General features: G+C 32.6%; 1 protein-coding gene across 1 annotated transcript in view; it reads left to right on the top strand.

The window, feature by feature from the left end:
* Nucleotides 1-24,915, top strand: part of LOC149799674 (uncharacterized) — a 100,867-nt gene extending 75,952 nt beyond the window's left edge. The window contains exons 19-20 of the mRNA XM_089958253.1: nt 9,539-9,587; nt 14,882-24,915. Of these exons, the coding sequence (XP_089814379.1) occupies nt 9,539-9,587; nt 14,882-15,019 (187 nt within the window). The 3' untranslated portion in view covers nt 15,020-24,915. The remainder of the gene's footprint in view (nt 1-9,538; nt 9,588-14,881) is intronic.
* The last annotated feature ends 1,858 nt before the right edge of the window (nt 24,916-26,773 follow it).

Genomic DNA, 26,773 nt, shown 5'->3' with positions numbered 1-26,773 from the left:
TGCAAGTGAATACAGTAAAAATTTTATAAGGTGGTTTCACATATTTAAATGCTCATTTTCATTTTTGAATGCATTACTATGACATAGCCTTAGCGAAACATTTCAGTACAAGATGATCTCACTTAGGGTGGACACTTTTGTGGTTTTCGTGTGCATCATTATAAAGAGTAATTAAAGAGTTGCAATTTCCAGTCAGATTTCCATAGCTTTGCATTGTATTAAAGGTGTTAGTGGAGTTGTATTAATGGAAGTCAGATAAATGATTCTACATTGTACTTGCCACAGGCAACTTTACAGTTCTGAAAATTCCATACTTTCATCACAAATTACAATGTGACAAATATTAATTATAATGGGCAAGGAAAAGTATTTTCCCAGTATTATTAGAGCAATTTTGAAAATATATTTTTTATAATGTTAACAAAAATATTGATATATTAAAATTTTGGCGCATAAAGAACAAAAGATAAAGACTTTTTTGAATCATAAGTCATGCATGGTAAACAAAGTAAACTTTATGTTACCACCAAGATTTAAAGATTTACATTTCCATACAAGAGGTTTACACTTGGATTATTGTAGTAATTGGCATTTGTACTGTACTGAACTTTCTATATCTTGCAATATTTCACTTGTTTGTGACCATATTTAATACATAATCACAACTACCATCAACAATAACTCTGATTTACGTATGTTTTTTGTATATCATGACAATAGTAAAATCAATTATAGGGTCTATTCTAGAATCCATGATTGTAGAATTAATGCTAATTTCTAAAATGAAGTTTGCTGAAAAACCAAGAGAATGCACAAAAATTAATATTTTCAAGCCCTACCATTATGCATTCTGTCTTCGTTAAATTTCTCCTGTATTTAAAAGATTTTCCCTTTTTATCAAATGGAATGGGGAATTTTCACCTAATTTTTTCTGTCTTAGGATAGATTTGGCAGATAAATGCACAAGAAACAATAAATAGTAATTAGCATGGATTGGTTCATTTAAGATGGTAATGTAGAATTTTCATCATTTGTTCAGCTCTTTTTTTTATAACTTTTTTTTATTTTCTTGCTTTACCTAGTTTCCTATTTGCAGTAAAAGAGGTATCATGAAAAGGAATCATGAAACATTGAACAATGTTTTGCAGGTGTATATAATGCATACATTCTTTCTGGGCAAGTAACAATCACAGCAGACTGGAGCAGAAGAAAAATTGGTTTGGCAGGGGAGCATAAGAAATGTTTCATCTGTTTTCTAGAATCTATTACAGAATATTAAAAAATCTGGAATTCCTATAATAATTGCCATTCTGTACAAGCAGAAGATCTTTGGATTTTTCTATCCTTATACAAAAATTATCATTTTGCCTTGAGATGTTAATGACACCATTGGGCCATGTGACCATATTCAGTTATGATGATCAATTTCTTCATACATTTGATAATATTGTATATGTATTTCCATGGGTTTTAATTAGTTTTTGCTTTGAGTGTCAAAGATATCCAATTATTCATTGTATTTTTATTTAGGAATTTGAGATTCAAGTTTTTACGGTTACATCTCAGGACAGCACCCTCAGACATCCGATCATCCCGTATTGAAACACCTGCCATGATGCATGATGTAATATCCCAGTATTATGCATTATTCAAAATGCATGCTATTTTGAACCTAATGAACTTAGTGACTAAACCTTGTATAATTAACAAAAAGTTTTCTGATTTAGTTCTGTTGTTTTGTATAAGGCTGCACTGTTTACACATATAAAACGCTTAGTTTAATTTAATGCCATAAACATTTACAGAAATGGTATATATGGAAACAAATATACATGGCTGTCAGTGACACAAGAACTACCTATTCCAGTTATATGATATAGTGCTATGTCTCTTCATAACATGACAGTTCAATAGAATGTTTGCGTTTAAGTTTTCTTTCTTAATGGCATCGCTTTGGAGAAACTAAAGTAGGCAAGAATTGGTTGTACCTCACATTACACAACAGTCCTCATCAATTTGATTTTGTATATCATGCTGTAAAATTTTTATTTTGACTACATCATTTACCTTTGAAAAATATGTTTGTTAACAGAACCTTTGATTAGCAACATATTTTAAAGAAATACCATTGCAAGTTTCTAATCCACCAATCAATTTCTAACTCAGTGTAACTTCTACAAAAGCATCCCATGCACATGTCCACAAAATAATTCTTGTCACATATATTTATTGATTTATGAAAACAATATTATGGTTGTTTTATCTAAAATGTCTGATATATCCAGGAAAGACATATCTTACAAACTGAATCCTGTCATAATAAGTGCTAAGAGACATGAAACAAATTGCAGTAGTCACAAGCTGAGTGAGGAACAGCATGCACATTATAACAGCAGTCAGCTGTTCATTAGGTCTAATGGGTTGATGGGTGAAAGATTGATTTTCTAATTGTTTCAATTAAATACACTTTATTTTGGTTATTGTAAATTGTGTACATGTTTAGAAATTTTGGTAAACATTGCAGCCTTAGTTTTGTTGGAATTCAGTAATAAGAAATAGCCAGTTAATTTCAGTATTTCTTTTTCTGAATATTCTTTAACAAGGTGGTTGTTAGGATTGTTCTACTAATGATATTTACCCATTTTACCAGTCAAATTTAACCCTGTCTTTGTTTTGTAAGAGGCAGATTGTGGAGCTGAAGCCTAGAACAGGGTCACTAAATCTGAAGTTTTTCTTTTATTTTCTTCTTCAATAAAATTGTAGAATGACTTCTAACAAAAAAAGAGATAAAAGTGATTTAAAACAAATTTTTTGGATTTGCGTATGAATATTACTGACCTGGAGTTGCAGATTTTTTTTAAATACTGAGTATTAGATAAGACCCATCCTTTACACTTTCATTTCAAGTTTGGGCTATGGAGAATTTGTCCTGCCAGTGAAAAACATTTGAGAGCACAGGCAGAAAAAGGTTGTGTTTTTTTATTAATCAGTCACAGAAAAATCCACAGACTTGAATGAACTAAAAAAATTCTCAGGTCAGATAACCATGTGACATTTCAAATGGATTACAAAACAGTTATAAAAAAATTGTCATAAAAAGCACATGTTCTTTCAAAAGTGTATTTGTACCAGAGACATAGCATGCTCACTTTGTGACTATTATGAAACTATAAACACTATAAAGTTTATTTTTTATTTTGCATTGGAAATTTATTTTCTGTTAGACAAACCTTCAGTCCATCTTTTGAAAAGTTTGCAAACGTTATAGGCTTGAGTTACATTTATTGTTTCCGCAATGAACAGTAGATTTCAGGATCATATTTTGAAATATCTATAGAACAAAAATAACATTCTTCATTGTATCCATCAATTCAAACATCTGTATTCATGCAGTGATACACTTTTGTCCATATGGACTGTACCATTACAGTTTTGCAAATTTTGTTTGCATAATCTCTGGAACATCGTTAATTAAACTAATCTTTACTGTCCAACACACTGTACACAATACTTCAAAGAAGAACATTTTGCTATTACATAATTTGGCTAAGAAAAAGATTTCTTTTTTTATCCATAGTGAGGTAGTGGACTTAGGCTCCTTCCATAACGAAATAATCTTAAGATTGCAGCCACTTGCACACTGTTCAACTCCCAAGAAGAGGTACACTGAACTGTTGTTCATTCAGCAGTTCTGGTTTTGTCTTGATTTAAAATCACTTCAGATTTTTGTATGCACAAGTACAGCACACCAAAACACTGACACCATATATATATATATTTGATTACAAGTTGAGTCCAAAACTACAAAACTGCACAAACCCATATCTGCCATTGCATAATGCACCAGCCAATCTGGGTCTGTGCAGTTTATTAGGAGTAATCATTATAACAAACAACATAGACCCTGATCTGCAGACACATTATGCTATGGTAGATCATAAGTTTTGTTGTTGGTAGTTTAACTTGACTTATAAGTGAGTATATATGGTGTGTGAGGAAACAACATTATGAAATGATGAAATTTTGATGAGAAAACATAATTGTACAATGGGTTTTAATCATTATCTTAATTATATTTGGTCTTATTGCCAACCAGGCATATACACATAAACTATGCATGAAATTAATGTTGGTGCTTCTGGTTGGTTGGTTGGTTGGTTCTGCACTTTATTCTGTAAAGGAAATGGGAGCTGAGTGGTTCTCTCAAACACATTGCAAGGCAGATGACAATGGCTGGCAGATTCAAGTATCAAACCTGCAACCCATAGATTACAAGTCAGATACTCTACTATCCAAGCTACCATTGTTCCTCCACATCTAAATTTAAGTAGATTTAGCAAATTTCTACAAATCTATTTTAACACTACTAGGCCAATTTCCTTAGAATCTTGTATAAATACAAAACTGAAATTTGGTTGGAATCCATGAAAGGTTTGGTAGTATGATGCTGGTTTAAATATTTACTTTGAAGAACAAACATCAGGTCACTGCTTTCATTGTGGAGTTAGCAAAGTTAGTACTGAAATAATGGTGAGGAACTTGACTTGAAATAGAAGGCCTGAAAGTCAGACCTTTTGACCCTATGCTCTGTCAAAGATCCTGACAGAAATCAGTCATAATTTAGCAACATTGATTTCTTTACCAGTAAAGGTATTAAAAGCATTACCATTTTGACTTATACTTTGTTAAAATCCCAGCAAAGTAGGATAAAGACAACTTTTAGAAACTACTGGTATAGTTGGTAGACTAGTCAATTTGTGAACTTCATAAAGGTTAATATTAAAAAATCTCTCAAATATTTTCTTTACCTTGTATGTTAAAGTACAATGGTATTGTTCATACAAATATACCCTTACTGCAACAAAGAGGTGGCCTTGTAACACAGGTGGTCTCCCATGAAGGTGTTAAACTGGTAAATTACATATAAATACTTTTACAAAATTTGATGAGGGATGAATTGGCATGCAATAAGAGAAATGGCCTATCATGGGAGATGGGAGTACATTGTTTTGAAAGTGGGGGGGTGGGGCAATGTAGTTTGTAATTTTGAAGTTATCGTGGGGATGTAATTTATATTTTTTATTGTTATTCACATCCAAAATTATGATATGCTGATCTAACTTTATCCAATAAATCAATCTCCCCCCCACCCCGGTTGTATTGGCATAGCTACCAATACACCAATACTGGTTTGAGGGCTGATGTATTTTCCTTAAAACAAAATTCATTCTTGTTCCTGTTTTTTTTTAATAAAAATAGGGCATACAGCTATTTTGCAACTTGTGAATTATCTTCACCTGTTGACTTATTTGTTTTCTTTGAAGAATTTATTTACTTATTATAGTTGATTTGTTGCTTTTGTCTTGTGAGTTTTGGTGTTTGGAAATATGACAGTGCATGTGCATGCATTATTAACTGGATATGTTTTAAATTGAGTATAACCAGAATCTTCCACATGAAAATAATTCAAATTTAAACAGTAGATGCAAATGAAAGAGTATGTAGTTCATATACCTTGATGTTCTCTTTAATGCATTTAATATATGTACATGGAATATTCTTGAAATTAGTTGAAAGTTAAACTTTGTTGTAGTGAAAATTGGTAATAATCATTTGTATAACAGTCTAGTTTTGCAAATTATTGTAAGAATGAAGACATGAAGTAGACAGGTGATTGTTTAATTTCGTTACATTTTTTGTATCCACTTATTTTAAACTGACATTCATTTTAATTAAAATCTCAATCAAATTAATGTTTGCTTTAAAAAAATATTAATGTATCACAAAATTTTATTTTAAAAATGTATCTTGTACCATACATTTATTAACTGACAAAACTTGATTGTGTCCGGTTAAACTTTGATTATTTACATGCAATCTCGTTTGATGTTTTGATGATACAGATCATTGAAGTGTCCATCACATATGCATCTTACTCTGTATGAATGTATGATATTCACATGTTAAAAATTACCCAGATAAAATCCATGTCTCCCAGTGGAACCAGAAAATTGAAATTTGACTATATTTAATGAATAAAATGTAATGGGTAATGCAATCAATTGTACCACACTTCAAAGCATCTCAGTTTAACATGGACCCTGTTAGAACACCAGCATCATTTGGAATCTCATTATACTGGTTGAATAATATTCCATATAGTGTATGCTAGTATTAGTCAACATGACTAATATTGCTAATCTTCAATGGATGATGTGCATATAGTTATAGTGTTTGGCCATTATAATATAGTAAAAGGAGTTGCTAGGGACAAAATGATTTACTGGTATACCAAGAGTAGTTGTCATGATATGAAGATTCACTGTTATTTTTATAAAAGAAAATTATACATGAAAAATCATAAAAATTAGTTAGACATTCCACAAACTTTCAAATGAAAACATTCTCATTGAAACTCTCAAAATAAGAAATTACACATTGAAGATCTAATTCAGAGTTACATTAGGAATTTAGTGTTTTAGAGACATGAAATCTCTAGATTGAATACTTAACCTAATCATAGTACATTGTTTCATGTACCTTTTTTCTAAAATAAATGTCATAGCAATTTGCACATGTAGATGGAAAAATATTAAATGAATGTTGTTCTTTGTATTTTCTTAGACTAATGATGGTGATGTTGACATATTCTAAGTAATAAACCAGGCATAAACAAGTGGTATATTTGTCTGCAGTGTTTTGGTGTGATTCAGCTATGTGTGTGTATATATCCATTTTAGAACATCACATTGTTGATTTCTTACTCATTTCATATTTTCAATAACATTTTTACCCAGATTAAAATTTTCTTTTATAGTTATTCTGAAGATAAATGACAAAGATATTAACAGTAGCCAATAATACATTTTGTCTATAAAGCATGATGATACATTTTTAAAATTTGTGATATAATTGTAATCAATTGAAAGACTTTTTCTTAATGATTTATCCATGCAGATATTAATTGATGTAATATATATATTTAAATAAATTGACCCAGTATAATTAATAAAATACTCCTTTATAGTGATCAGCAAATTTCTACCAATATCATCTTGCTAGATTTTAGAAAAATCAGTGTTCTCTCTATAATTTCTTCTATTACACTTGGACGTGAGGCCATTATTGGACAAATTATGTAATGGTCCTGCCTTGTTTGTGTGTCATCCATGAATATTTACCATTTTTATTTTCTCAAACACCACTGTGTCAGTTTATACCATATAGTAGCCATGGGTCATTCTGGCATAAATGCCATTCAGATGTGTACAAATAATGCTGGTACACAATCTGAGATGGACACCATTATCAAAAAGTTTAAACCTTTCAACAATTGCTGGACAAAATCCACTTAGAGGAATTGACCAAACTGACAATATAAATTATGCCATGCCCACAAGAACGTCCACCGTTAATAAAAATTAAAAACTTTGATATTCAGTTCTCAAAATCCACTCAAAGAATATTACCAACTTTGACAAAACTTTATTGCATAAAGATATTTCAAACTTTTTTACAAATGAAGCTGAACCACCATCCAATATTTGTACCCCTTGTCAAAATTAGATAAATCTTTAAAGGACTTTTCCCAAGAGTCACTTGACACAACTAGACTCAGTTTAATAGGACATGTATTGGCATGGTTGCTTTTCACATTTTACTAAAAAAATGCTAAATTTTTGATCCAATATCATATTTGTTAGTACAATGGAAAAAAACATTAAATGATTTCTTACGCACCTCTCAGCAGAATTTAATACTTGTTAGAGAGCATCTTTAAATGAAAACCTTTTAAAATGTTACAAATAATGCTTATCTACCGTCCAATATGGCCATTTCTGAATGGGAAATGCTTCAATCAGTCTCTCAAAATCTGCTTAGCAAAAAGTGTTGAAATTGAACTTTTGTATCAGTGCGAATGGTCTTCATGCCAATATGCTGTTTAACTAGCTTGGTTGAAATTGGTCAGTGGTTTTTGAGATGTTTGAAAATAGTAACATTAGATGAATGATTGATGCATGACATGACAGATTTGATGAATGATGGTTGCATGACATGACAGATTTGATGAATGATGGTTGCATGACATGACAGATTTGATGAATGATGGTTGCATGACATGACAGATTTGATGAGTGATGGATGAATGACATGACAGATTTGATGAATGATGGATGCATGACATGACAGATTTGATGAGTGATGGATGAATGACATGACAGATTTGATGAGTGATGGATGCATGACATGACAGATTTGATAGATGAATGACAACACAGATTTTATGAATGATAGATTAATGACATGACAGAGGTAGGACCATATCATAAACTCAATTGTCTTTACAACCAAAGTTAAAAATAGACAAACCTTTCAAACAGTTTTTTTGTAACCAATCAAATGATATTGAAGAACTTAAGTTAGTATCATATTTACCCATACTTCTAGGTCACTTAATTTTGCATTGGCTGTATTAGGCAAATGTCAGCAAGGTGTCATCTCAGACTCACTTGGATGTCTTCTTTTTTTATAGCATTATACTCTGGCTTGGTCAGCATGATTGGTTTTATTTCAACACTTAAGTAGACTGCTTTTGATCCTCTGACCATGATTCAGAAGCAGACATTGTTGCGTCCATTTTATCTGTCATATAAACCCATACATAACTGTAATTATAGCAGACTTGGAATGTTCAGTCTTTGATCCCAAATTAGTACCAAGGACTAGTCTGGTCCTCTTGTGCATTGTGTCACAGCATTACTCAATGGATCTAACCTGTTTGCTGTTGTTGTTGTTGTTGTTATAGGGTTTAACGCCATTTTTCAGCACATGATAGGCTATACATGGCGGCCAGTATTAATGGTGGAGGAAGAACCCGGGAAAACCCCAGAAAGAACCACCGACCCACGAGAAGCTACTGGCAAGCTTTCTCACATACCCACATTGGCCGAATAGGAGACTCGAACCCACACAGACAGAGGTGAGATGGCAATGATCCGTAACGGAGAGCGCTTTAGACTGTTTGCAGTTGGGGGTAAAGTGTATATGGGTCAGTATGGTAGTCTTGATAATCTGAATGTTAATACATTATGTGGGAACATATCTCCATGAATTTCCAGTGTTTACAGTTGTGTGTAAGGAATATATGGGTAAATATGGTATCTGTTTGTCTGACTGTTTATGCATTATGTGATGGCATATCTTCATTAATTTATGCTGTTTCCAATTGGGTGCAAGGTAATTATGGTAGTCGTGATAGTCTGACTACCAGCTTGCAATAAAACTTTTTCAGTTTTCTTATGCCATTTCAAACTTACCATCTTTTTGACCATTTTGGTTTGCAGCTTGCCTTTCTTTAATAAGTTTTGATCATTCTTTTGTTAAAACTGATATTTTCATTGAGAGAGGACACTGAATTTATGCATTTTCATGGAGTTATTTTGTTGCTGAATATAAAATTATTTTTATTTTCTTATATATATTAATTTTGCTTTCCTGCCTTTTTTGAATGCATGTACCCTGCTTTTCCTACCTCCAGGCAATCAAGCACAAAGCTCTGTCTGCCTCACATAGAGCAGCATAACAAGGTAACTTACTGACATATATACCTCCAAACCTCTATACCTTCATCCCCACCAACCTTAGGTAATAGTTCAACCCTATAGAAATGTATCATGTCCACATCAGCCATGATGTGGATATCTTCAGCTATGTATTGAGTAAGAGAAATGTTATATAAAAGACCTGGTATAATGTGCATGACATAAAATACAAGTATTAGTAAATATGACACAATATGGTTTTGATAATAGTTCATGTGTCCAGCAGACTAGTGAGCATGACTCTTAAATTCATGTAAATAAAGGTTGCACAGTATGGTCTAACTCATTTATTCAGTATCTGTTTATCTAACAATCCTTTTTGTAAATGGGAACAAATTCATTGAAGTCAACCTGTTTCAATGATGATCACCTTTATCAGTTACTTTAATGGCATAAATTTGTGTCAACTAAAATACCTTAGAATATATTAATGCATCATTGAATTGTGATAGTTCCCATGGCGATAATGATACACACCCTGATTATTGTTACTTGATAGTATCGCTTCTTTGGAAACATTAGTATGTACAGTAGGAAATTAATACTCGGCCATTGTGTGGGAATGGCCAGCCCTGACACAGCATTTGTTGATAATTGATACTGTTTATGTACAGCAGTGGTGGATATGTTCTCAAAATTACTGAGACAATTCGAGCCTAGGATAACTACTAATTTCCTTGTACGTTCTGTCATTAAATCATTAAAGTACTAAAATCACCAATGCTAAAATATTATGCACACTTCATAATGACCAGTCTTCTATCTTTATTGGAGATTAAAGAAAACAAAAAAAACAGGACATATATTGCATGCTATCAACTTGTTTTTCATGAAGACAACAAAATACAGATCTTTTTAAAATTCATTGGTATACGTGCAAGTCACTGTACACATAAGTTCAGTTAAGTACAAAAATGCAAGCAGAGACCATGGTCATTACCCAAAGGTCAAGAAGGTGTTTGGTTTTCAAATTAATTTACTTTATATCATGGACATCTTGGTAGTTAGGTCTGCATCATTTTTATTCAGACCAATTAAATATTGCAATGGGTGTTTTGGGAAAAAATCCACATCAATGTGCAATTCTTTGAAGAGGAGTAGTGCTAACAAGACTTTAAATGATCACTATGGTTGCCATGTTGGAGGTTACATCAGCTCTATTTTCATTCATGACCTGCTACATACTGTCATAGTACTTTCATGAAAAGCACATGTAAATATGGTACTAACACTAAAGCTGCATTTACATAAACTGACCAGTTTTGTTTTATTCGTTTAATAATTGGGTATTTCAAAGTTTTCCATATTTTATCACAGATTCTTTGAATGTTTTTATATTAAATTTTACAAATGTACAAACACCATTGTGATTTTTGGGGAAATATTTCTGGAAAGAGCCATTACAGTTTTGTGATCTGAGATAGACAGATGATGGGTGCAAGCCCTCTGCATTAGCTCTTCTGGCCTTAGATCTGTATAGGTGAAAATATTGCAGTCTATATTATACACCATTTTATGAGCTTATGGTTTACTTATATTCACTATAAATAATTTATTGAAATGGATGATATCATTTTAGTATATGGGTATATACTGCCAAAATAATTTAGTTAATGAAATAAATAAATTTGTTAAATTATTTCTGCTCATATTGTTATATAAAAGTAATATTCTACTTATGGCATTTATGACAACCCACTATTGCAAATCCCGATGCTTTATTATTTACTCATACAAGCTGGACAGATTGAGAATTTCAAAACATTCCAACACTAATGTGTAGAGATAATAAAAAGGTTAGTTTAATAAGAATAACACTAATCTCCATGAAGAAATGAAAATGTGTTGCAAGAATGTGCAAATTATAAACACCCTCACACACATGCATGCACACATACACACAAACACACACACACTTGTGAAAGAGTAGCCATGCAACTAGGTGTCTCAAAAAGTTTTTTCATCAGAAACTTACAACAATGTTTCTGCATTACAGTATGTTAATTTGTTAATTTGACTGTTACACCCATTTTCACTGTGTTATATGGTGTAGTATATTGTCTTTGCCATAGTCTTCACTTTAGATCATTTTGATGCAAGGATTTTGTTTAGATGTTATAAACATAACAAATACTTTTATTTGGAGCATCAAAATGTTTTTTTTTTTCTCAAAGAGGTGAGGGGTTGGATGTGCAGTTGCAGAATTTTGTAAAAGGACTTGGGCTGTATTCAACCTGCACAATAATATGCCCATGCCAGTATGATGCAATAGAAGGGACAGAATTTTGAATACATGCAGTAAACCCCATATTTAATCTTTTACATTCCTGCAAAACCTCGCATATATCGAATTTGTTTGACTCTAATCCATGCATCAGTGTGGAGCCAAATCTTCATCCTGACTGAAAACAAAAAATGTCAATTCCTGCTTGGCAACCCATGCTATGCTTTTGTTTATATATGATTGATGCATGTTACAGAGTGATTTTTTTCTGCTTGTGTGTTAATATTGATTGACATAAACACAAGATGTGGTTAAGTCATATATGCTTGAATTGAGAGTTTATTCTGTATATTGCAGTATAAAACAAAAATCTGGAAACTTGTGAAAACATTACTTAACTTTTGTCTTCTTAAAAAAAAAAAACTAGTACCAAATTTGGTTTGAGTCCTTGATGTCCTTCAGAAGTTATTGAACTTAAAAACAATTCTTGGAACTTAGAACTATGTCTGATGCCTTGTTACCAAATAATGTTAAAGGTTAAGTTAAACTCACACATCTAAAAGTCTGCTTTTAATTCAGTGCTATTGTATTGAATGTGTTAAATGCATCTCCAGAACTGGAGAACTCCCAATATAGTCATGTTAGCATCAGCCTCTGTATGTTAGAAATGGGCTAGGGGGACATTGTAATATTGTCTGTGTATACTTATTATGGTTAACTTCAGCATTACAGGATTTATCCAGATACTGTTCTTGTTTCAAGCATATAGTGTGGTTATGGTATATGACCACTCTCTAAATATTCCAGAAGGACTCTTATATTTTGAGCTGTTTGTTATTCTTTCCCACATACATACCCTCAATGCCTTGGATCTATTTCACCTACATTAGTGAAATGTGGTGTGTCAATACATGTAAATGAGTAACTCAGTCATACAAAAACTGGGTTACTATGACCTAGTTGTCACACATAAGCGTATTTGGTATTATGTCTATGTTTGCATTATTTTGGACCCAGTGAAAATTGGCATGTGGATGGATGTCAGAAAGAGTAACATAACCATAATCCATAATAAAAAATATGTAATTGTGACCTAATTTTCACACTTTTATTACTCTTATAGCTATCCACTCTTTACAAACCCAGTATTTTGGATCCTATTTCACCTATTTTGTTACAAATTGGCATGTGGATGTGTCTCATCCATTGCAAAAGTAGATCAATGTGTCTATATGTCAGGTTTGAGTGACTCTCTTATTTTGATCTATTAATTTGGTACATTAGCATCTTGGACCCTGTTTAACCTACATATGAAGATTGATGTCTGGATCCATCTCAAGAATAGCAACCAGGTCTTACCAAAACTAGGTCATGTTGACCTATTTTTATGCTTGAGTGTTGTTTGTGTTTTCAGCCATTTGCTTGATACAGCCTCTGCCATTTAACCCCATGACATATAATTAGACTTTGTTTAAACCTACGCTTTAGTGCTGTATGTGGATTCATTATAAAGAGCAGTATATATTGCACTAATGTTTCTTTCCTTTCCATATGGTGACAGTATCATTAGCTTAGACTCTCAACTACTGGGTATTGGGTTCTTTCATGACTAGCAAGGGTGGGCTGTCATCACATATCTCTTTGCAACACCCCTAACCCCTATTGCTTCCATACCAGTCTATATACTGTCATTTACTAAAAATGAACTCCTTTTGCTGAGGGGATTCATATTTGTGAGTAAACACCATGTTTTATTTATAGATGTAAGAAAATGATTATGATTGGTATTGGTTAAGGTAGGTATGTGGAGGCACATTTTGTTCCTTTGCATTTATCAAAGCCATCTTGAGGATTATGTATTATTAAGCATTACATAATGAAGCTGTTGTGAATTTTTATTTGAAAACCCTCATAATTTGATAGATTCAGATATTGTTATTCCCTGGTCTACAATAACGGAGATATAGCTGTCTCTGTACCCTTCAGTCTGTCCAACCATAAATAATTTGTTTCATAGCATAGCATTCAAGTTATTTCAGTTAAATTTGGAACATGAAAACTCTATCCATAACACAACTTGTGATGTCTTTTTGCATGGTTAAAGTGACATTATTATGTGACAAAAATTTTGTTAATTTATTTCTTTGCTCTCTGTAAATGCAATTTTTAAAAAAATGTAAGATTTATATTTGTTGTTTTTCTTAAAATAGAAAATGCATATACCCTACCTAATCTATCCAGAATATTTTAATTGTAGAATATGCTGATTTGATGTTCTTAATTATTTTCAGATAAGAAAACTTGTGACTAGTTTAATAAAACAATTACTCTAAGCAATGATAGAGAGTGGTATAAAATGGATGCTCTCTTGCATAAATTGGGTTGCAACTGGCAGCATGTAGACCAGTGTGTGATTGTGACCTACAAGTTGCATTAAACCCAATGGGCAGTATAATTGGCCTGTAAACTACCATATATACTTGCTTATAAGTTAAGAACAACTGCTTGCTGCACAGACCCAGAATTGCTAACACATAATGTGGTGGCAGATTTGGGTCAATGAACTTTGTTAAGAGTAATCAGTGGAACAAACTACATGTACTTAGTCTGTTGGTGCATTATATGATGTGAGATCAGGGTCTATGCTGTTTGTAGTTAGACTTAACTTCTAAGTGAGATCATGTATATCTGGTACTTATACTATTGAGGAATAAAGTATTGTGGAAGATTGAGGCGGCTAAATATATCCAGGGGCTTTCTTCTCATTTGTTGTTAGGAGATGTGATGAAGTGACCAGCAGCTGATGCACAAACTTTTCATTCATTTCACAAGTTAATTAGGATAATGATAATAAGTTGTGTGAGACCTGGTCTCAGCCTAGTAAAATTAATAGTCCTATACCATATGAGTACTTTCAGTCCGAGTATACTTAAATGGGAGATGGGATATGTCATCTCTCAATGACTCTTGTGTTATGGAGGGTTTTCTGTTTATGTAATGTATAGGCTTAAGCTTTTACAATATTGATAATTTTTCAATTTATCTGTAATTACAGGTTGCAGACCACAAACATAAAAAGCAAGAGTCTTTGCCTCGATGGATATCAGCTAAGGCATCCACCCAATACCAAATCTTTCATTCTCGGCCTGTCTCATTTAGCACAACAGGGGGCAGCAGCCAGCTGACTACATAAAAACTTGTAATGTTACTGTACTATTGACTTTGAATGTGCTGTTAGCAATGTGATCTTGTATACTATCAGCATCGATCCTGTTGTCAATGGTGTTGTCTAATATAGGATTGTGAACCCTCCAGCCTAGACAAGTTGTAAGTCATCCTGATGGTATGAAGCTGCTGTAGCAGTCAGCAGGAATTACTCTACTTCATTTTCTTCCTAAATCCAACAGTCCTGCAAGGGAGACAAGATCAACAGCATATAAGACAGGGGACCATTGATTTTTACATCAGAAAAGATCATATATGCTTGTGAAGTTTTTGTATGAAAAATTATTGTATACTAATTTAGAAGTCATACCTATCCTTAAGTTATCTGCTCTTGAACAGTAGTATTGGTTGATAAGCTTAATTTCTTTTTGGTATGGGCTTCTTTTGAAGAATTCAAGATATATTTATGTTGTCCCTGATTATGTTTGGTGCAGTTCTTTATAGCACAGCAACACAAGTATGTTATTTATTACAGAGGCAAATTAGGAGTAAAGTGCCTTGCCCAAGGGCACTGACCCTGGCTGGTCCAATGGTAGGATTTGAACCTACATCCTTTGGGTCATGGGTCTGGCATGCTAACCACTGAGCTGCCATGGTTCCATGTTCTTCAGTAAATTTGATATTGATGACAAAAGCAACAGCAGATACATTATTTGCTGAAACTGGTCTGCATCAAATTGCCACAAAGGTTATAGCTGCTATGTAATAATGAAGAGGCATTCATGAGAAGTCTCATTTATTTAAAATTATGTTCTTTCTTTTGTGACATGAGGCATAAAAGAAAAATAATTCCTACTCATTACCCTATATACTTACTTGCAAGATGAGTCCAGCTGCAAACTGTACAGACCCAGAACTGCAATTGCATAATGGGTTGGCAGATCTGGGTCTGTGCAGTTTGTTAGGAGTAATCAGTAAAACAAAGAACAATGATACTACAGCAAATCTGGATCTTTGTTGTTTGTAGTTTGATGTGACTTATGAGTGAGTACATACTGTACCTTCATGGTTGAAGTGTACAGAATGTGTATGTGTCCTTCCTGGAAAAGATTTTATGCACTGGCTCATCTGTATGAAGACAATGAAAGACATGTATTTTACAGTTTGGGAAGGAAGGGAATGCAAGGGCCATTATCTATAGCTTGAATGTGCTCAGATACATATTCTGACAGTCTCTTATTACCAGTATGTGACTTTTGTGCCAACATAATAGCCAGTATAGCTTTCATGCACAGTGGTTTAACAAGGCATATACACAGGCACACATGTGAAATCTATTTTAAAAAATCTTGATACGATGTTTAAAATTTCTAGGGTTCTACTATCCCATCCCATTACAGTGTTTACATCATACAGTTGCATGGTATGCTCCTGATATAGGGAGATATGGGAAGTGTCCTTACCAAAATCTGGTATATCAGGTTTATACCAAAATTGTTCTGACTACCAAAGAATCCACGACATTGCCACTAGACATCTGCAGTTATGTTAGCATATATGGCTTTGTATTTTTTGTAAAATTTAAAAATATTAAATTTGTTGAAATTTTTTGATTTATGATATCATTCTATATTCCATAATATTATACCTTTGAAAGCTGTCAGTAGACATCTTAAACAATACATTTTATATTGTTTCACTGCAAACATATCTATACTGTACTTTATCTGGCAGCTGTCATTTCCACTCAGTGCCTTAAATGGATAGGATATGTTGTAACATAAGTAAGGATTAAGAAAAATTATTAAAAGCATAAGGTATTCAGACTCTAATATAACTGACCATGAAAGAACAATAAATGATATCATTGCATAAAAATCAGATTTAATACTTATTAAGATCGGTTATTTATTCAAGTAAAACTTGACAAAAAGTTTAATCTTTGTGAAAAGAACTCTGAAATAAATACTGGAAGTATTGCTTTTAGAACAATTACTGATGAAACACTCAGTATTTACACTGATTGCTGCACATACTGAAGCTCACACTTAAATTTTTTTGGAGAAAACCACTGAAATAAACAAGCCCATCACTCATAAAGCCACAGGTAATTAGGTCTTATCAATCACACATTTTTGCATGAGCAGTATTTATCGATTCAGTAATAATTGTCTTGATTGATGAATTTTTAAGTAAAGTGGTTGAAATTGGCTCAAAAATAAAAGGAAGGCTCAAACAAAATAGTGATTCTATTGTTTTTCAATATAGTTTAGCACCTTCACACTTTGATGGACTCTGAATATATCAGGACTGTAACAGTGCTTGATAATTGCATTGAGCAAGGGACATCTGATCTCATGTGTGGGTCACATGTGGAATGATGACATTATTCATACCAACTGGTATCTTAGTTGAATTCTTCCACTCTTAACACAATGGTCATCAGACAGTAAATGATGATGCAACTTTATGGAACCTTACACATGTACTTTAGTAACTGATTAGCTTAATGCAGTTGGCTGCATCAGCTCTCACTGGTGTTGAGTGTAAGTGATTAATCTTGTCAGGAGTTTACTTCGTGCTGACACAGGTGCTGTTATTATTTTAACTTTTGAAATGGCCACCATTTGTTGTCTGCATAGATTTGTTCTTTTGTATGTAGAGGTTATTCAACAATACTAAGCACCTGCACTTATACCAAACCAAAAATTTAAGTAGGCACAATTTTTTTTATTATTATTATAAAACTATTCAAATTGAAAACCACAAAAATAAATGATACAGTACTACAGTAGTTGGTCAGTTGACATGTCATAATGCCATGACATTTCTAGGACTGACTATTAATTGTTAATGCTAATTAAACAGTGTATCTTCCTCAAGATTGTGGTTATGGGATGTCATTGTTGAATTCAGCTTGGAAAATTGACCCTTACTTGTTGAACATGAAAATAATTTCACTCAAAATTGGTATATTGCTTTTTATCATTGAAAATGGTGGTTAGTGTCCATAAATTTAAATCAAGATTGGGAAACTCACAGATTATAATAAGTTCTATATTTTGTCATATTCTTTTTATTACAAAAACTTTTCATTAGACTGTAGATAATAATCTTTGATAAAATCTCAATCAATGAGAGTGTTGCTAATGCCTACTGGTGGCAACACTTTAAGAAATAAGAAGCAAAGAAATAAGTTTGTTAAGTGAAATTTGTGTTTTAGTTGTATACTTTAATTCACTTTTAGTGTAATCATAAATACTACAGTATATGCCCCCTTGCATTCAAACCTAAAAATGTAAATCTACCAGCCAAGCTATATCCAAGGGCATTTCTGTGAGAACCTAATTAATTATTGTGTTTTGATCTCAAATTTTTGGACATATTTGTTGTATTTTTAGACAGTTAAAAACAGATGTGCTTTGTATTATTATGTTAGTTATGTCTTTTGCATCAAATCAAATAATGGGAATGGATTAAAAAAAAGTTAAAAGGTTGGCGAATCCTACATGCATTAGAGTTGTGTGTCTTGTCAATTTATTTCAATTGACCACTTGAACACTGTTATAAATATTATTGTGTAAGTAACAATTAAACTACCTTAAATTGTCCTATTAATTCACAAATCTGATCAAAGATAGCAAGACAACCAATCAAAAGGATTACCTCTGATACTGTTCATTATGGAGCACAGAGTTCCAAAGTTTGAAGTAACTTAAATTTCCTGAATTGCCACTCCAAGATTTCCTGAACGAGGAGCAGAAGTTTCACTATTACTTACATTGAAATCATGGCATCAATTTTCACTAATAAAACAACGCTTCAACATTGATGTTAGCATTTTTAAAAATCTCTTTTCAGCATTGATGTGTATTTTCATCAAATATATTTCTCTAATTTTTGTAGAAAAGAATCTTGTCTTGTGCTAAAAGCAGTGACATAATACTCAATTTACATTGAGGCACAAATGTACATTGTTGAAACCTCATGGAGTTATGTTTTGCATGATCTTTCAAAGATGCACTGAAAAGCAAATAATTTCATTAGAAGGGCTGTTTATTGACAATTATTACCAATGTGATTACAAAACAAGTATTCAGCCATGAAATAGTGATGCACCCACCCTCCTTCCATGGTTTGAACCACTTCTTCATTTTTTAGATGTCCCTGTTAACATACACCCTTGCTATAAGCATGGTGTATGTTTATAGTCCCAGTTATGCATAAGTTATTGAGGGAGAGGTATATATTATATCTTAGTCTGTATATATGCATGATCATTTAGTGCACATATTTTTTTCTCAGATGTTGATATATATCTGCAGGAAGTAAATAAGTGGTCTGAGCCATACACAAGAATTGAGAAAAAAAAGTATTGATATGTTATGTAGTAAAACAATTGTATTATTGTACCTCATTTTCAAAATCCATTTGGTTCGCAAAAAATGTTACATTTAACATGTAATATTCGCCTTCCCAGCTGCATCTCATTGGATATCTTTATGCTATCCTCAAGATAATATCAGAATAAAATAAAGTTTCTTTAATCCCAGGTAGTAACTTCACATTTCTTCTGTTTAGTGCAACCATTGTGACATTTTTTGAGGTTCAGTGATGAATTGTGCAGCCAGAGTATGAAACATTACACCTGGGGAGAGACCTCATATACAACATGCAATATCTCTGATGATTTGTCATAGAACTTGAAAGGGCAATATTGCATCTTCTCAAATCATCGTATGGTCATATTTAACAAATTTAATTTACAAAGCACTGAAATAAACACATTGCAAAGGACATAATAATTAAACAGAACTGGTCTTATTCTTTGCATTATTTTTGAAATTTATGCACATTTTTAATGTCATTACTTTATTTGCATAGGAAAGGTATTTTATATTAGATAAATATTTTCCTTTAATTTTCTTTAGTAGTCAGAGAAAGTCATCCATAAATTTAAAAGCTTTTAATTAGCTGAAAGAAATATATGCAAATTAATATAGAATTTTGATTTCATTCCTATTGATGTTTATGGTCTGGAAATTATAATTGGTTATATCTCATGCTGCCTCAGAAAGTAAAAATTGATGTAGCAATTAAACCAGTATTTATTATCAGCAACAAGTTTTCACTGAACCTGAAAAATATATGTAACATCCCCTCCCAACTGAAGGAATAATCATTAGATTTAACATTATAGTGTCTTACCGTCAAAATATTATTTATGGTAATGGGAAAAAGTGGATTATTTTCATGTCATATTTGGCGTTTACATTATATATCTAATATATATGCCTTTTCTACTAAATTAGCATGCCCAATGTTATCTAGTCTAGTTTTGTACATTATACTACAATGTTCATGTCTCCAGTATGCATAACTTGCTACATTTCATATGACTTTCATGTAAATGATGCCAATGATTCAATGGTTTTACTTTTCATATTTGTTATCCACACCTGTGATATAAATTTCCATACCATATCTGATATTTTTTAAATATAACTTTTTTTTTAATACATAGATGTTACTTCATTTTCCATGCTAATATTATTTACTGAATAATTGTCATAGAGATATTGATGCCAATATTGGACACAATGTGCCTGTAAATTGTTCAACATTATTAGTAACCTTGTTGGTGTATTCATTTGGAGAACTTGCTCTGTACTACTGTGAATTCATTTATTTCTCCACTGAATACATTTCCTAACTGCATTAAGGTTAGGAAGAGACTCAAGTACATCTTGAATCCATCCTTCCTGGAATGACAAAAATTTAATCTTTTCTGTCTATTGACCATATTGACAAAGGGGAGAAACTCTTACACATTACCTCCTCTTCCCACTGCTAAGTACACGTAGCTATCCATCAGCAGGTTGTTTACTAATTTAAGCTTTTGCTGTAGAATGATAAACATCCTGTCACATTGCCTTTCAAGATCCCACAAGGTCATCATTACATCTACTCATCTATCAAAAAGGTGGTCAGATATTGTCAAAGTTTCAGCAAAGGTCTATAACCTTTTTTGTGAATATTATGGATTGTTTGGGATATATTTCATGACTGTAGACTTTGTTTTCTGACCTGGTAAGTGATTCATCGAGCATGCTCAATTTATTGAGAGCCTTATGGACACCAGCATAACTAGTTTATTCTTTTGAACGGACAGCTGACCTTTCAGTTGACATTATAGCTGACCAGACAGCAGACAGTTCTACTGACATAATGTTTTCTTTTCCGCCATCTTTTCATTCTTTTTCTGAGAGAAATATATATTGTTAGTTCTCTGGCCTGCCATACAAGTGGCAGGCTCAATGTTATTAGTGTATCTAGTAGAGAAATGCCATATTGCACCTAGAGACAAGGGCTTTGAGTCTTCTTTGCCACTTGGTCTGTTTGTTATACACAGACATTTAGTCCCATGCCACTTGATCCATTATGCACAGACATGGAGACAGTGTCAGATTAGGATAACCTCCACAGTGATTGGAGGGAAAACCTCAGTCTGTCAATGCACACTGATTCAAATATAGATAGGATGACATTCAGTTTTAAATCTGCAATTGAGGATATTTACTGGATTTCAATTTTACATCTGACTGCCCACCATTTCTGTCAGCAAGCCACACCCTGGTCACTATAAGTTCAAAACCTTTGTAGTTGCTGAATATAAAGATGGCCACCCATCCTGTTATTGCCTTTCATTCTGCAGAAATTTATGAGATCTCGAGTACTGTTATTATTGTAAATAGTAGAGAAATGCAATATTCCACCATTTGGATGAGGGGTCTGTGCCTTTTATGCCACTTGATATGTTATACACATACATGGAGACAATGCCAAATGAGGACAGCCTCCACACTGAGTTGGGGAGGGGAAAACCTCATGTTGCATAACTGTATGATCCAAATGGGGAAAAGATTATGTTCAGATTTAAAGCTGCAGTTGATGGATAATTTATTAGGTTTAAGCTACCATCGGACTGCCCACATTTCTGTCACTACAAGGTCAAGGTCATGGTAGTTACTGAATATGATGATGACATCCTTCCTTTCATTGTATTCCACAGTCTGCAGATTTTAGTAAGATATCAAGTCATGTTTTGAACAGAATCCTTGACCTGATGGATTCTAAGGTTTGTTTCTCTTGAAGCCTATTACCAGTTTCTTTTTCAGCTTTTACTGTTTGCACTTGGATATGTAAAGAGTCGATGTTCAAAGTGTTGATAAGAACATTATATCAGTAAACATGGCTGCTGCACAGTTCTGTGAGGGACATTACAGTGAGTTTCAAGGAGGAAGTAAACTGTTTAGTATGTTTGGCTAAGAATGCTGTCCTAACACATTACTATTAAACCCTCCTACTCCCTTTTACAAATATGAACATCCTTGATTACTGGTAAACAACTGTTGATAGCAAGATACATAGAGGTGGTAAGGAAGGTGATGGAAAAGAGTTTCTTTCACCGACTATATGAATTAGAGACAGGAAAGATAATGGTTTATCTTTCCAGAGGAGTTGGATTTGAAAAGGTAGCAGAGTTGTTCCTAATGTAATGTGATTGGGTAAATACTCTTAGAGAAATATTTTTGCTTTTCATGGGTATAAATCTCTGTAGCTTTGCAAAACAATTACAATTTCATCAGCATTTATATTAACAAAGTGCAAGAGATGTCTGATTATTTCCAAGATGTCTGATTAATTAGCACATCAAAGGGACACTATATCACATGCAATCCCCTTGACTATATCCTATTTTATGAAATTATCTATTCATTTTTGTTAGAAAATATGAAAATAACAAAAGAAATTTTTATATAACAAGTGATATTTTATTCTGTTTTAATGCATTATATTCCGTAAAGAGTTTTGGGAACAAGTCAAAGACATTGTCAAAAAATTCAAAGACTTTTTGAATGATAACAACTAATTTTTTACAAACTCAAGTTTTCAAGCTAACCTATCCAATTCCAGTTTTTTTTTTGATGTTGTTGGAATGATGGAAATCCACAAATATTGATACTCTATGAAAAGAGTGAATTCACAGCATTCAATTTTTTAAAGACATTGAAAACCCACAAATCAGATGTCTTCCTTTAGTATACATCAATTTATTTAATGATAATTTACAACCAGGTAGTGGAATTAAAGTTGAGAAAATATTGAAAGTAGCATTGGTTTGAATGACAAAAATGAAAGAGTGCTGAATTGCATGCCTTTATACTAAATATATATTCACTTTTTAATTTGTTCCATACAGTGTGCTGTTGAATGCATACAAAATATTAACCAAACAGATATTTTTTATGATTCTAATGTGATGTTCTGTGGGTGTTCAGTATTTTTAAAAAATTGCCATGTGTATTCCATGTTAAAAGTTAGCTTAAGATTCATTTTATACAGACATGTAGTTAAAGTGTGCTGGTCCAACACATTAAAGACCTTCATTTAATTTAAAATTGAAACAAGTGCCTATATCGATTATCCCTAGTGTAACTCAGAGGTTCAGTTTTATGTACATTCCAGCATTTTAAGAATATGAAGAATGTTTAAAAAAAGACTCCTATTTGACCACTGCAGAAATGATATCATTTGGTTTAACAGTATATATTGTCTAGTTCTTCCCTTTGATGATGTGTAACCCTTTCACTGGAACTTATTTTTCTTAAATTAGGGTGACAATGACAATCTTATATATCATTATTTTTTTTGGAAAAAGTAATATTTTCTCACTGTCCATGGACCATACATTATGTAGATACTTGGCGATAAAATTCAGGAAAACATATTCCTGATGATTTGAAACATTTTGGCATCTAATTTTGATACTAAGGGAAAGGGAAACAGCAAATCCACAACATATATGTGGTATTTGGGGAAAGAAAATGAAGAAATTAATATAGAAGTTTACATATTGCTTTCTTAAAATTGTTCCAAGATTTTCTCTCTCTCTCATATTCCACATATATAAATATTTGACTAAAACTAATACACAATGAAACATGGATAGTATTGGTGTATCTGAATATAATACAAATATTCTCCCATCAATGATATTTTTGGCATGATATTAAGTAATATTTTACTACGATTTTAAGTTACAATGCAATATTTCAGATTTGATTATTCAGTTGATTCAAAATTATGAAGTTAAAATTAACAATTATAATGTGAGAGTGTAATCTGTTAATGTCTGTCAAAGTCTAATCATAAATATTATTATTATTATTAATATTATTATTGTTTGCTGTTTTAAAAATTTTATATGTTTCTTGTGACAGATATTAGCATATAAATGAGTCATTGTTAGGTTCTCTCCTATTTGCCTCACCGTAGAATATTATAGCTCAGGGTGCGACTTAGAGGAATGGGGAGGATTGGCAGATTGGTTTAAGGTTGATTTGGGTTTTATTTTTGTTTAAAACACAGTAGTACCATCCATATACATACTGTAAAAAAAAAAAAAACTCAGTTTGTGGCCAGACCTGAAAGAATACCACTCCCCAAAAGCAAGCATGTTTGGTCAGTCCAGTGTACTTGGTGAAGAGCAAACTTGTCTTCAGAAATCTACCAATGAAATGTACTTTTTCATTCTAAATAATGAAGACTGGTTTAGATGTTTACTGATTGCAATTCAAGAATAAAACAGAGTGAGTACTTTCAGTTGTGTGCATAACTATATGCTTTGGTTTGAAACACAATCGACCTGTTGCACTTTTTTATATACTCATTTTGAAACAGAGACTGGGAAATTCATTTCAAACACACTGCACTACTCTGTTACAGTTTGTTTTCATGCACATTAGTTTTTGATGGTAAATGAGATACGCCAATAGTGCCTGTCATTATCTTGATAGAATGTTTTTCATTATTGTTTAATTATTTAAAGACATGAATAGATTAAAAACTGTTAAACTTTGATTTCTCTTTTGTTGTTTTATTTCATCATACATTATATGCAACATTTTACCCATGAAGGTGAGTCATTAACATTACTATTGTCTTTTGGTACACCCAGTAGCAATGATGTTAATTTCTTGTGCTACAGTTGTTTTAGATCAGATATCAGTTGAAACTTTTGTACAATATTGCTACATATCAGAAATTTTTATTCTGAATTAATGGGATTCCTCTCTTGCCTTTATAAACAACAGAACCTGTCACCATAATTATGTTTAAAGGATTCCACATAGCAATTGTTTTGGGAGGCCACTCTAAAGATGAATTCCTCTTCTTTCCAACTCTTCTGTAGTAGCTTGGAAGACTGGATACTTTATGAGGTTTTATGTCAAAATTTCGAATGTGGTCAAACGTGACCAGTATTACCTGCCTGCTGAATATCTCAACATTGTATGCTGACCAGATGGGATATGGGGTCAAGAAACTGGATAGAATAAAACTTTGTCATGATTTGTGACCAAATTAGTCATTCTTTTATTGTTTTCTTACTTTCTTTAGAAAAAAGCAGATTTTACTATCTGTTCTTCAATTTAGCTAGATTTTATTAACCAGTTCGAAGAGATTGTCGAATGGCCTCATTAACTTCTTAGGCTTTTATAATATATTTATTGAGTGGTGCAAATGAACCGGGCTTGAAACAGGTGCTATTTCAGGTCCAAGCAAGGTCACAAGTTACCTGTCCATTTCGCAGTTTTATCTGCTCGTCAAACTATACTGCTTTGCCTGCGCTCTAACTGGAAATCCTTGACACCTCTATAAGCGTGGATTCTAGTCCCAGGCTCGGCCATCGTGGATACTTGAGAAAGCTTGCCAGTATATTCCGTGGGTTGGTGGTTCTTCTCGGGTTCTTCCTCCGCCATATATACTGGCTACCATTTATAGCCTATCATGTGCTGAAAAATGCCGTCAAAACCATTACAGCAGGAACTAGAAATTCTCAATGCATAATATAAGATACTGTACGAAGTATGACCTCACTAATAAATAATTTGAATTGGAAACCCATAAACCATCGTAAACTGGAAGAAATAATTAGTATTTTTTATACAAAGGTTAAACACAACACAAAAATAGGCATGTTCAGTTTGATCTAATAAATAATAACCAGTAAAAACTTACATACCTAACTAATACTGTATGCACGCATTGATTACACATTTAGTTTATTCCCAAGAATCATCAAATATTGGAAATTTTTTAACCTTTGCTATTAACCACTACTACCTAATCTTCTGAAATATGCGTTTTCATAAATGTTGAGTTTGCGCAGTGAAGCAATTTCGTTATGATGTATTACCACTGAACAAATCAAGATAAAGATCGACAACGATAGAAAAGCATAGTTGGTGATTGAACCATACAACCAGTCAGTTTGGATTGAAAATGAATTAACACATCACGATAAGAGACATACAAGTTAATATAATTTATTTTGTTTGCAAAACAATGAATAGTGAAATAATGAAGGTGGCTTAATGGCAAATCTGTCGATCGAGGTTCCATATTGCACACCCAACCTTGTTATAATATGCGATTTTTGTTTCTTTCAAGGTCACACTTGGCTAATTTATTCAGTAATACTTAATACAACAATGGTCACTTGCTGAAAATCAAGCGTTTGATGACTTGGGATAAAGATAGCAAACCTGGTTTTGGAAGAAATATTTGTTTGTACCTCTTATCAGGATAAAAGATAAATTAAACAGGATATGTTAAGATGACTCAGTCTGGATCTGCTTTCTTTCATTACGTACAGTTGTCTTGTTGATATAGTTTGAGGCCCTGCAATTTCCAGACATCTGTTTCTACCTCTCTGTCT

The sequence above is a fragment of the Sinohyriopsis cumingii genome, chromosome 5 (genome assembly GCF_028554795.1).
Source record: "Sinohyriopsis cumingii isolate HCF-2022 chromosome 5, ASM2855479v2, whole genome shotgun sequence".
Lineage (NCBI taxonomy): Eukaryota > Metazoa > Mollusca > Bivalvia > Unionida > Unionidae > Sinohyriopsis > Sinohyriopsis cumingii.
The sequence above is the reverse complement of the archived record's forward strand: the minus strand, read 5'-3'. Positions and strand labels throughout refer to the sequence as shown.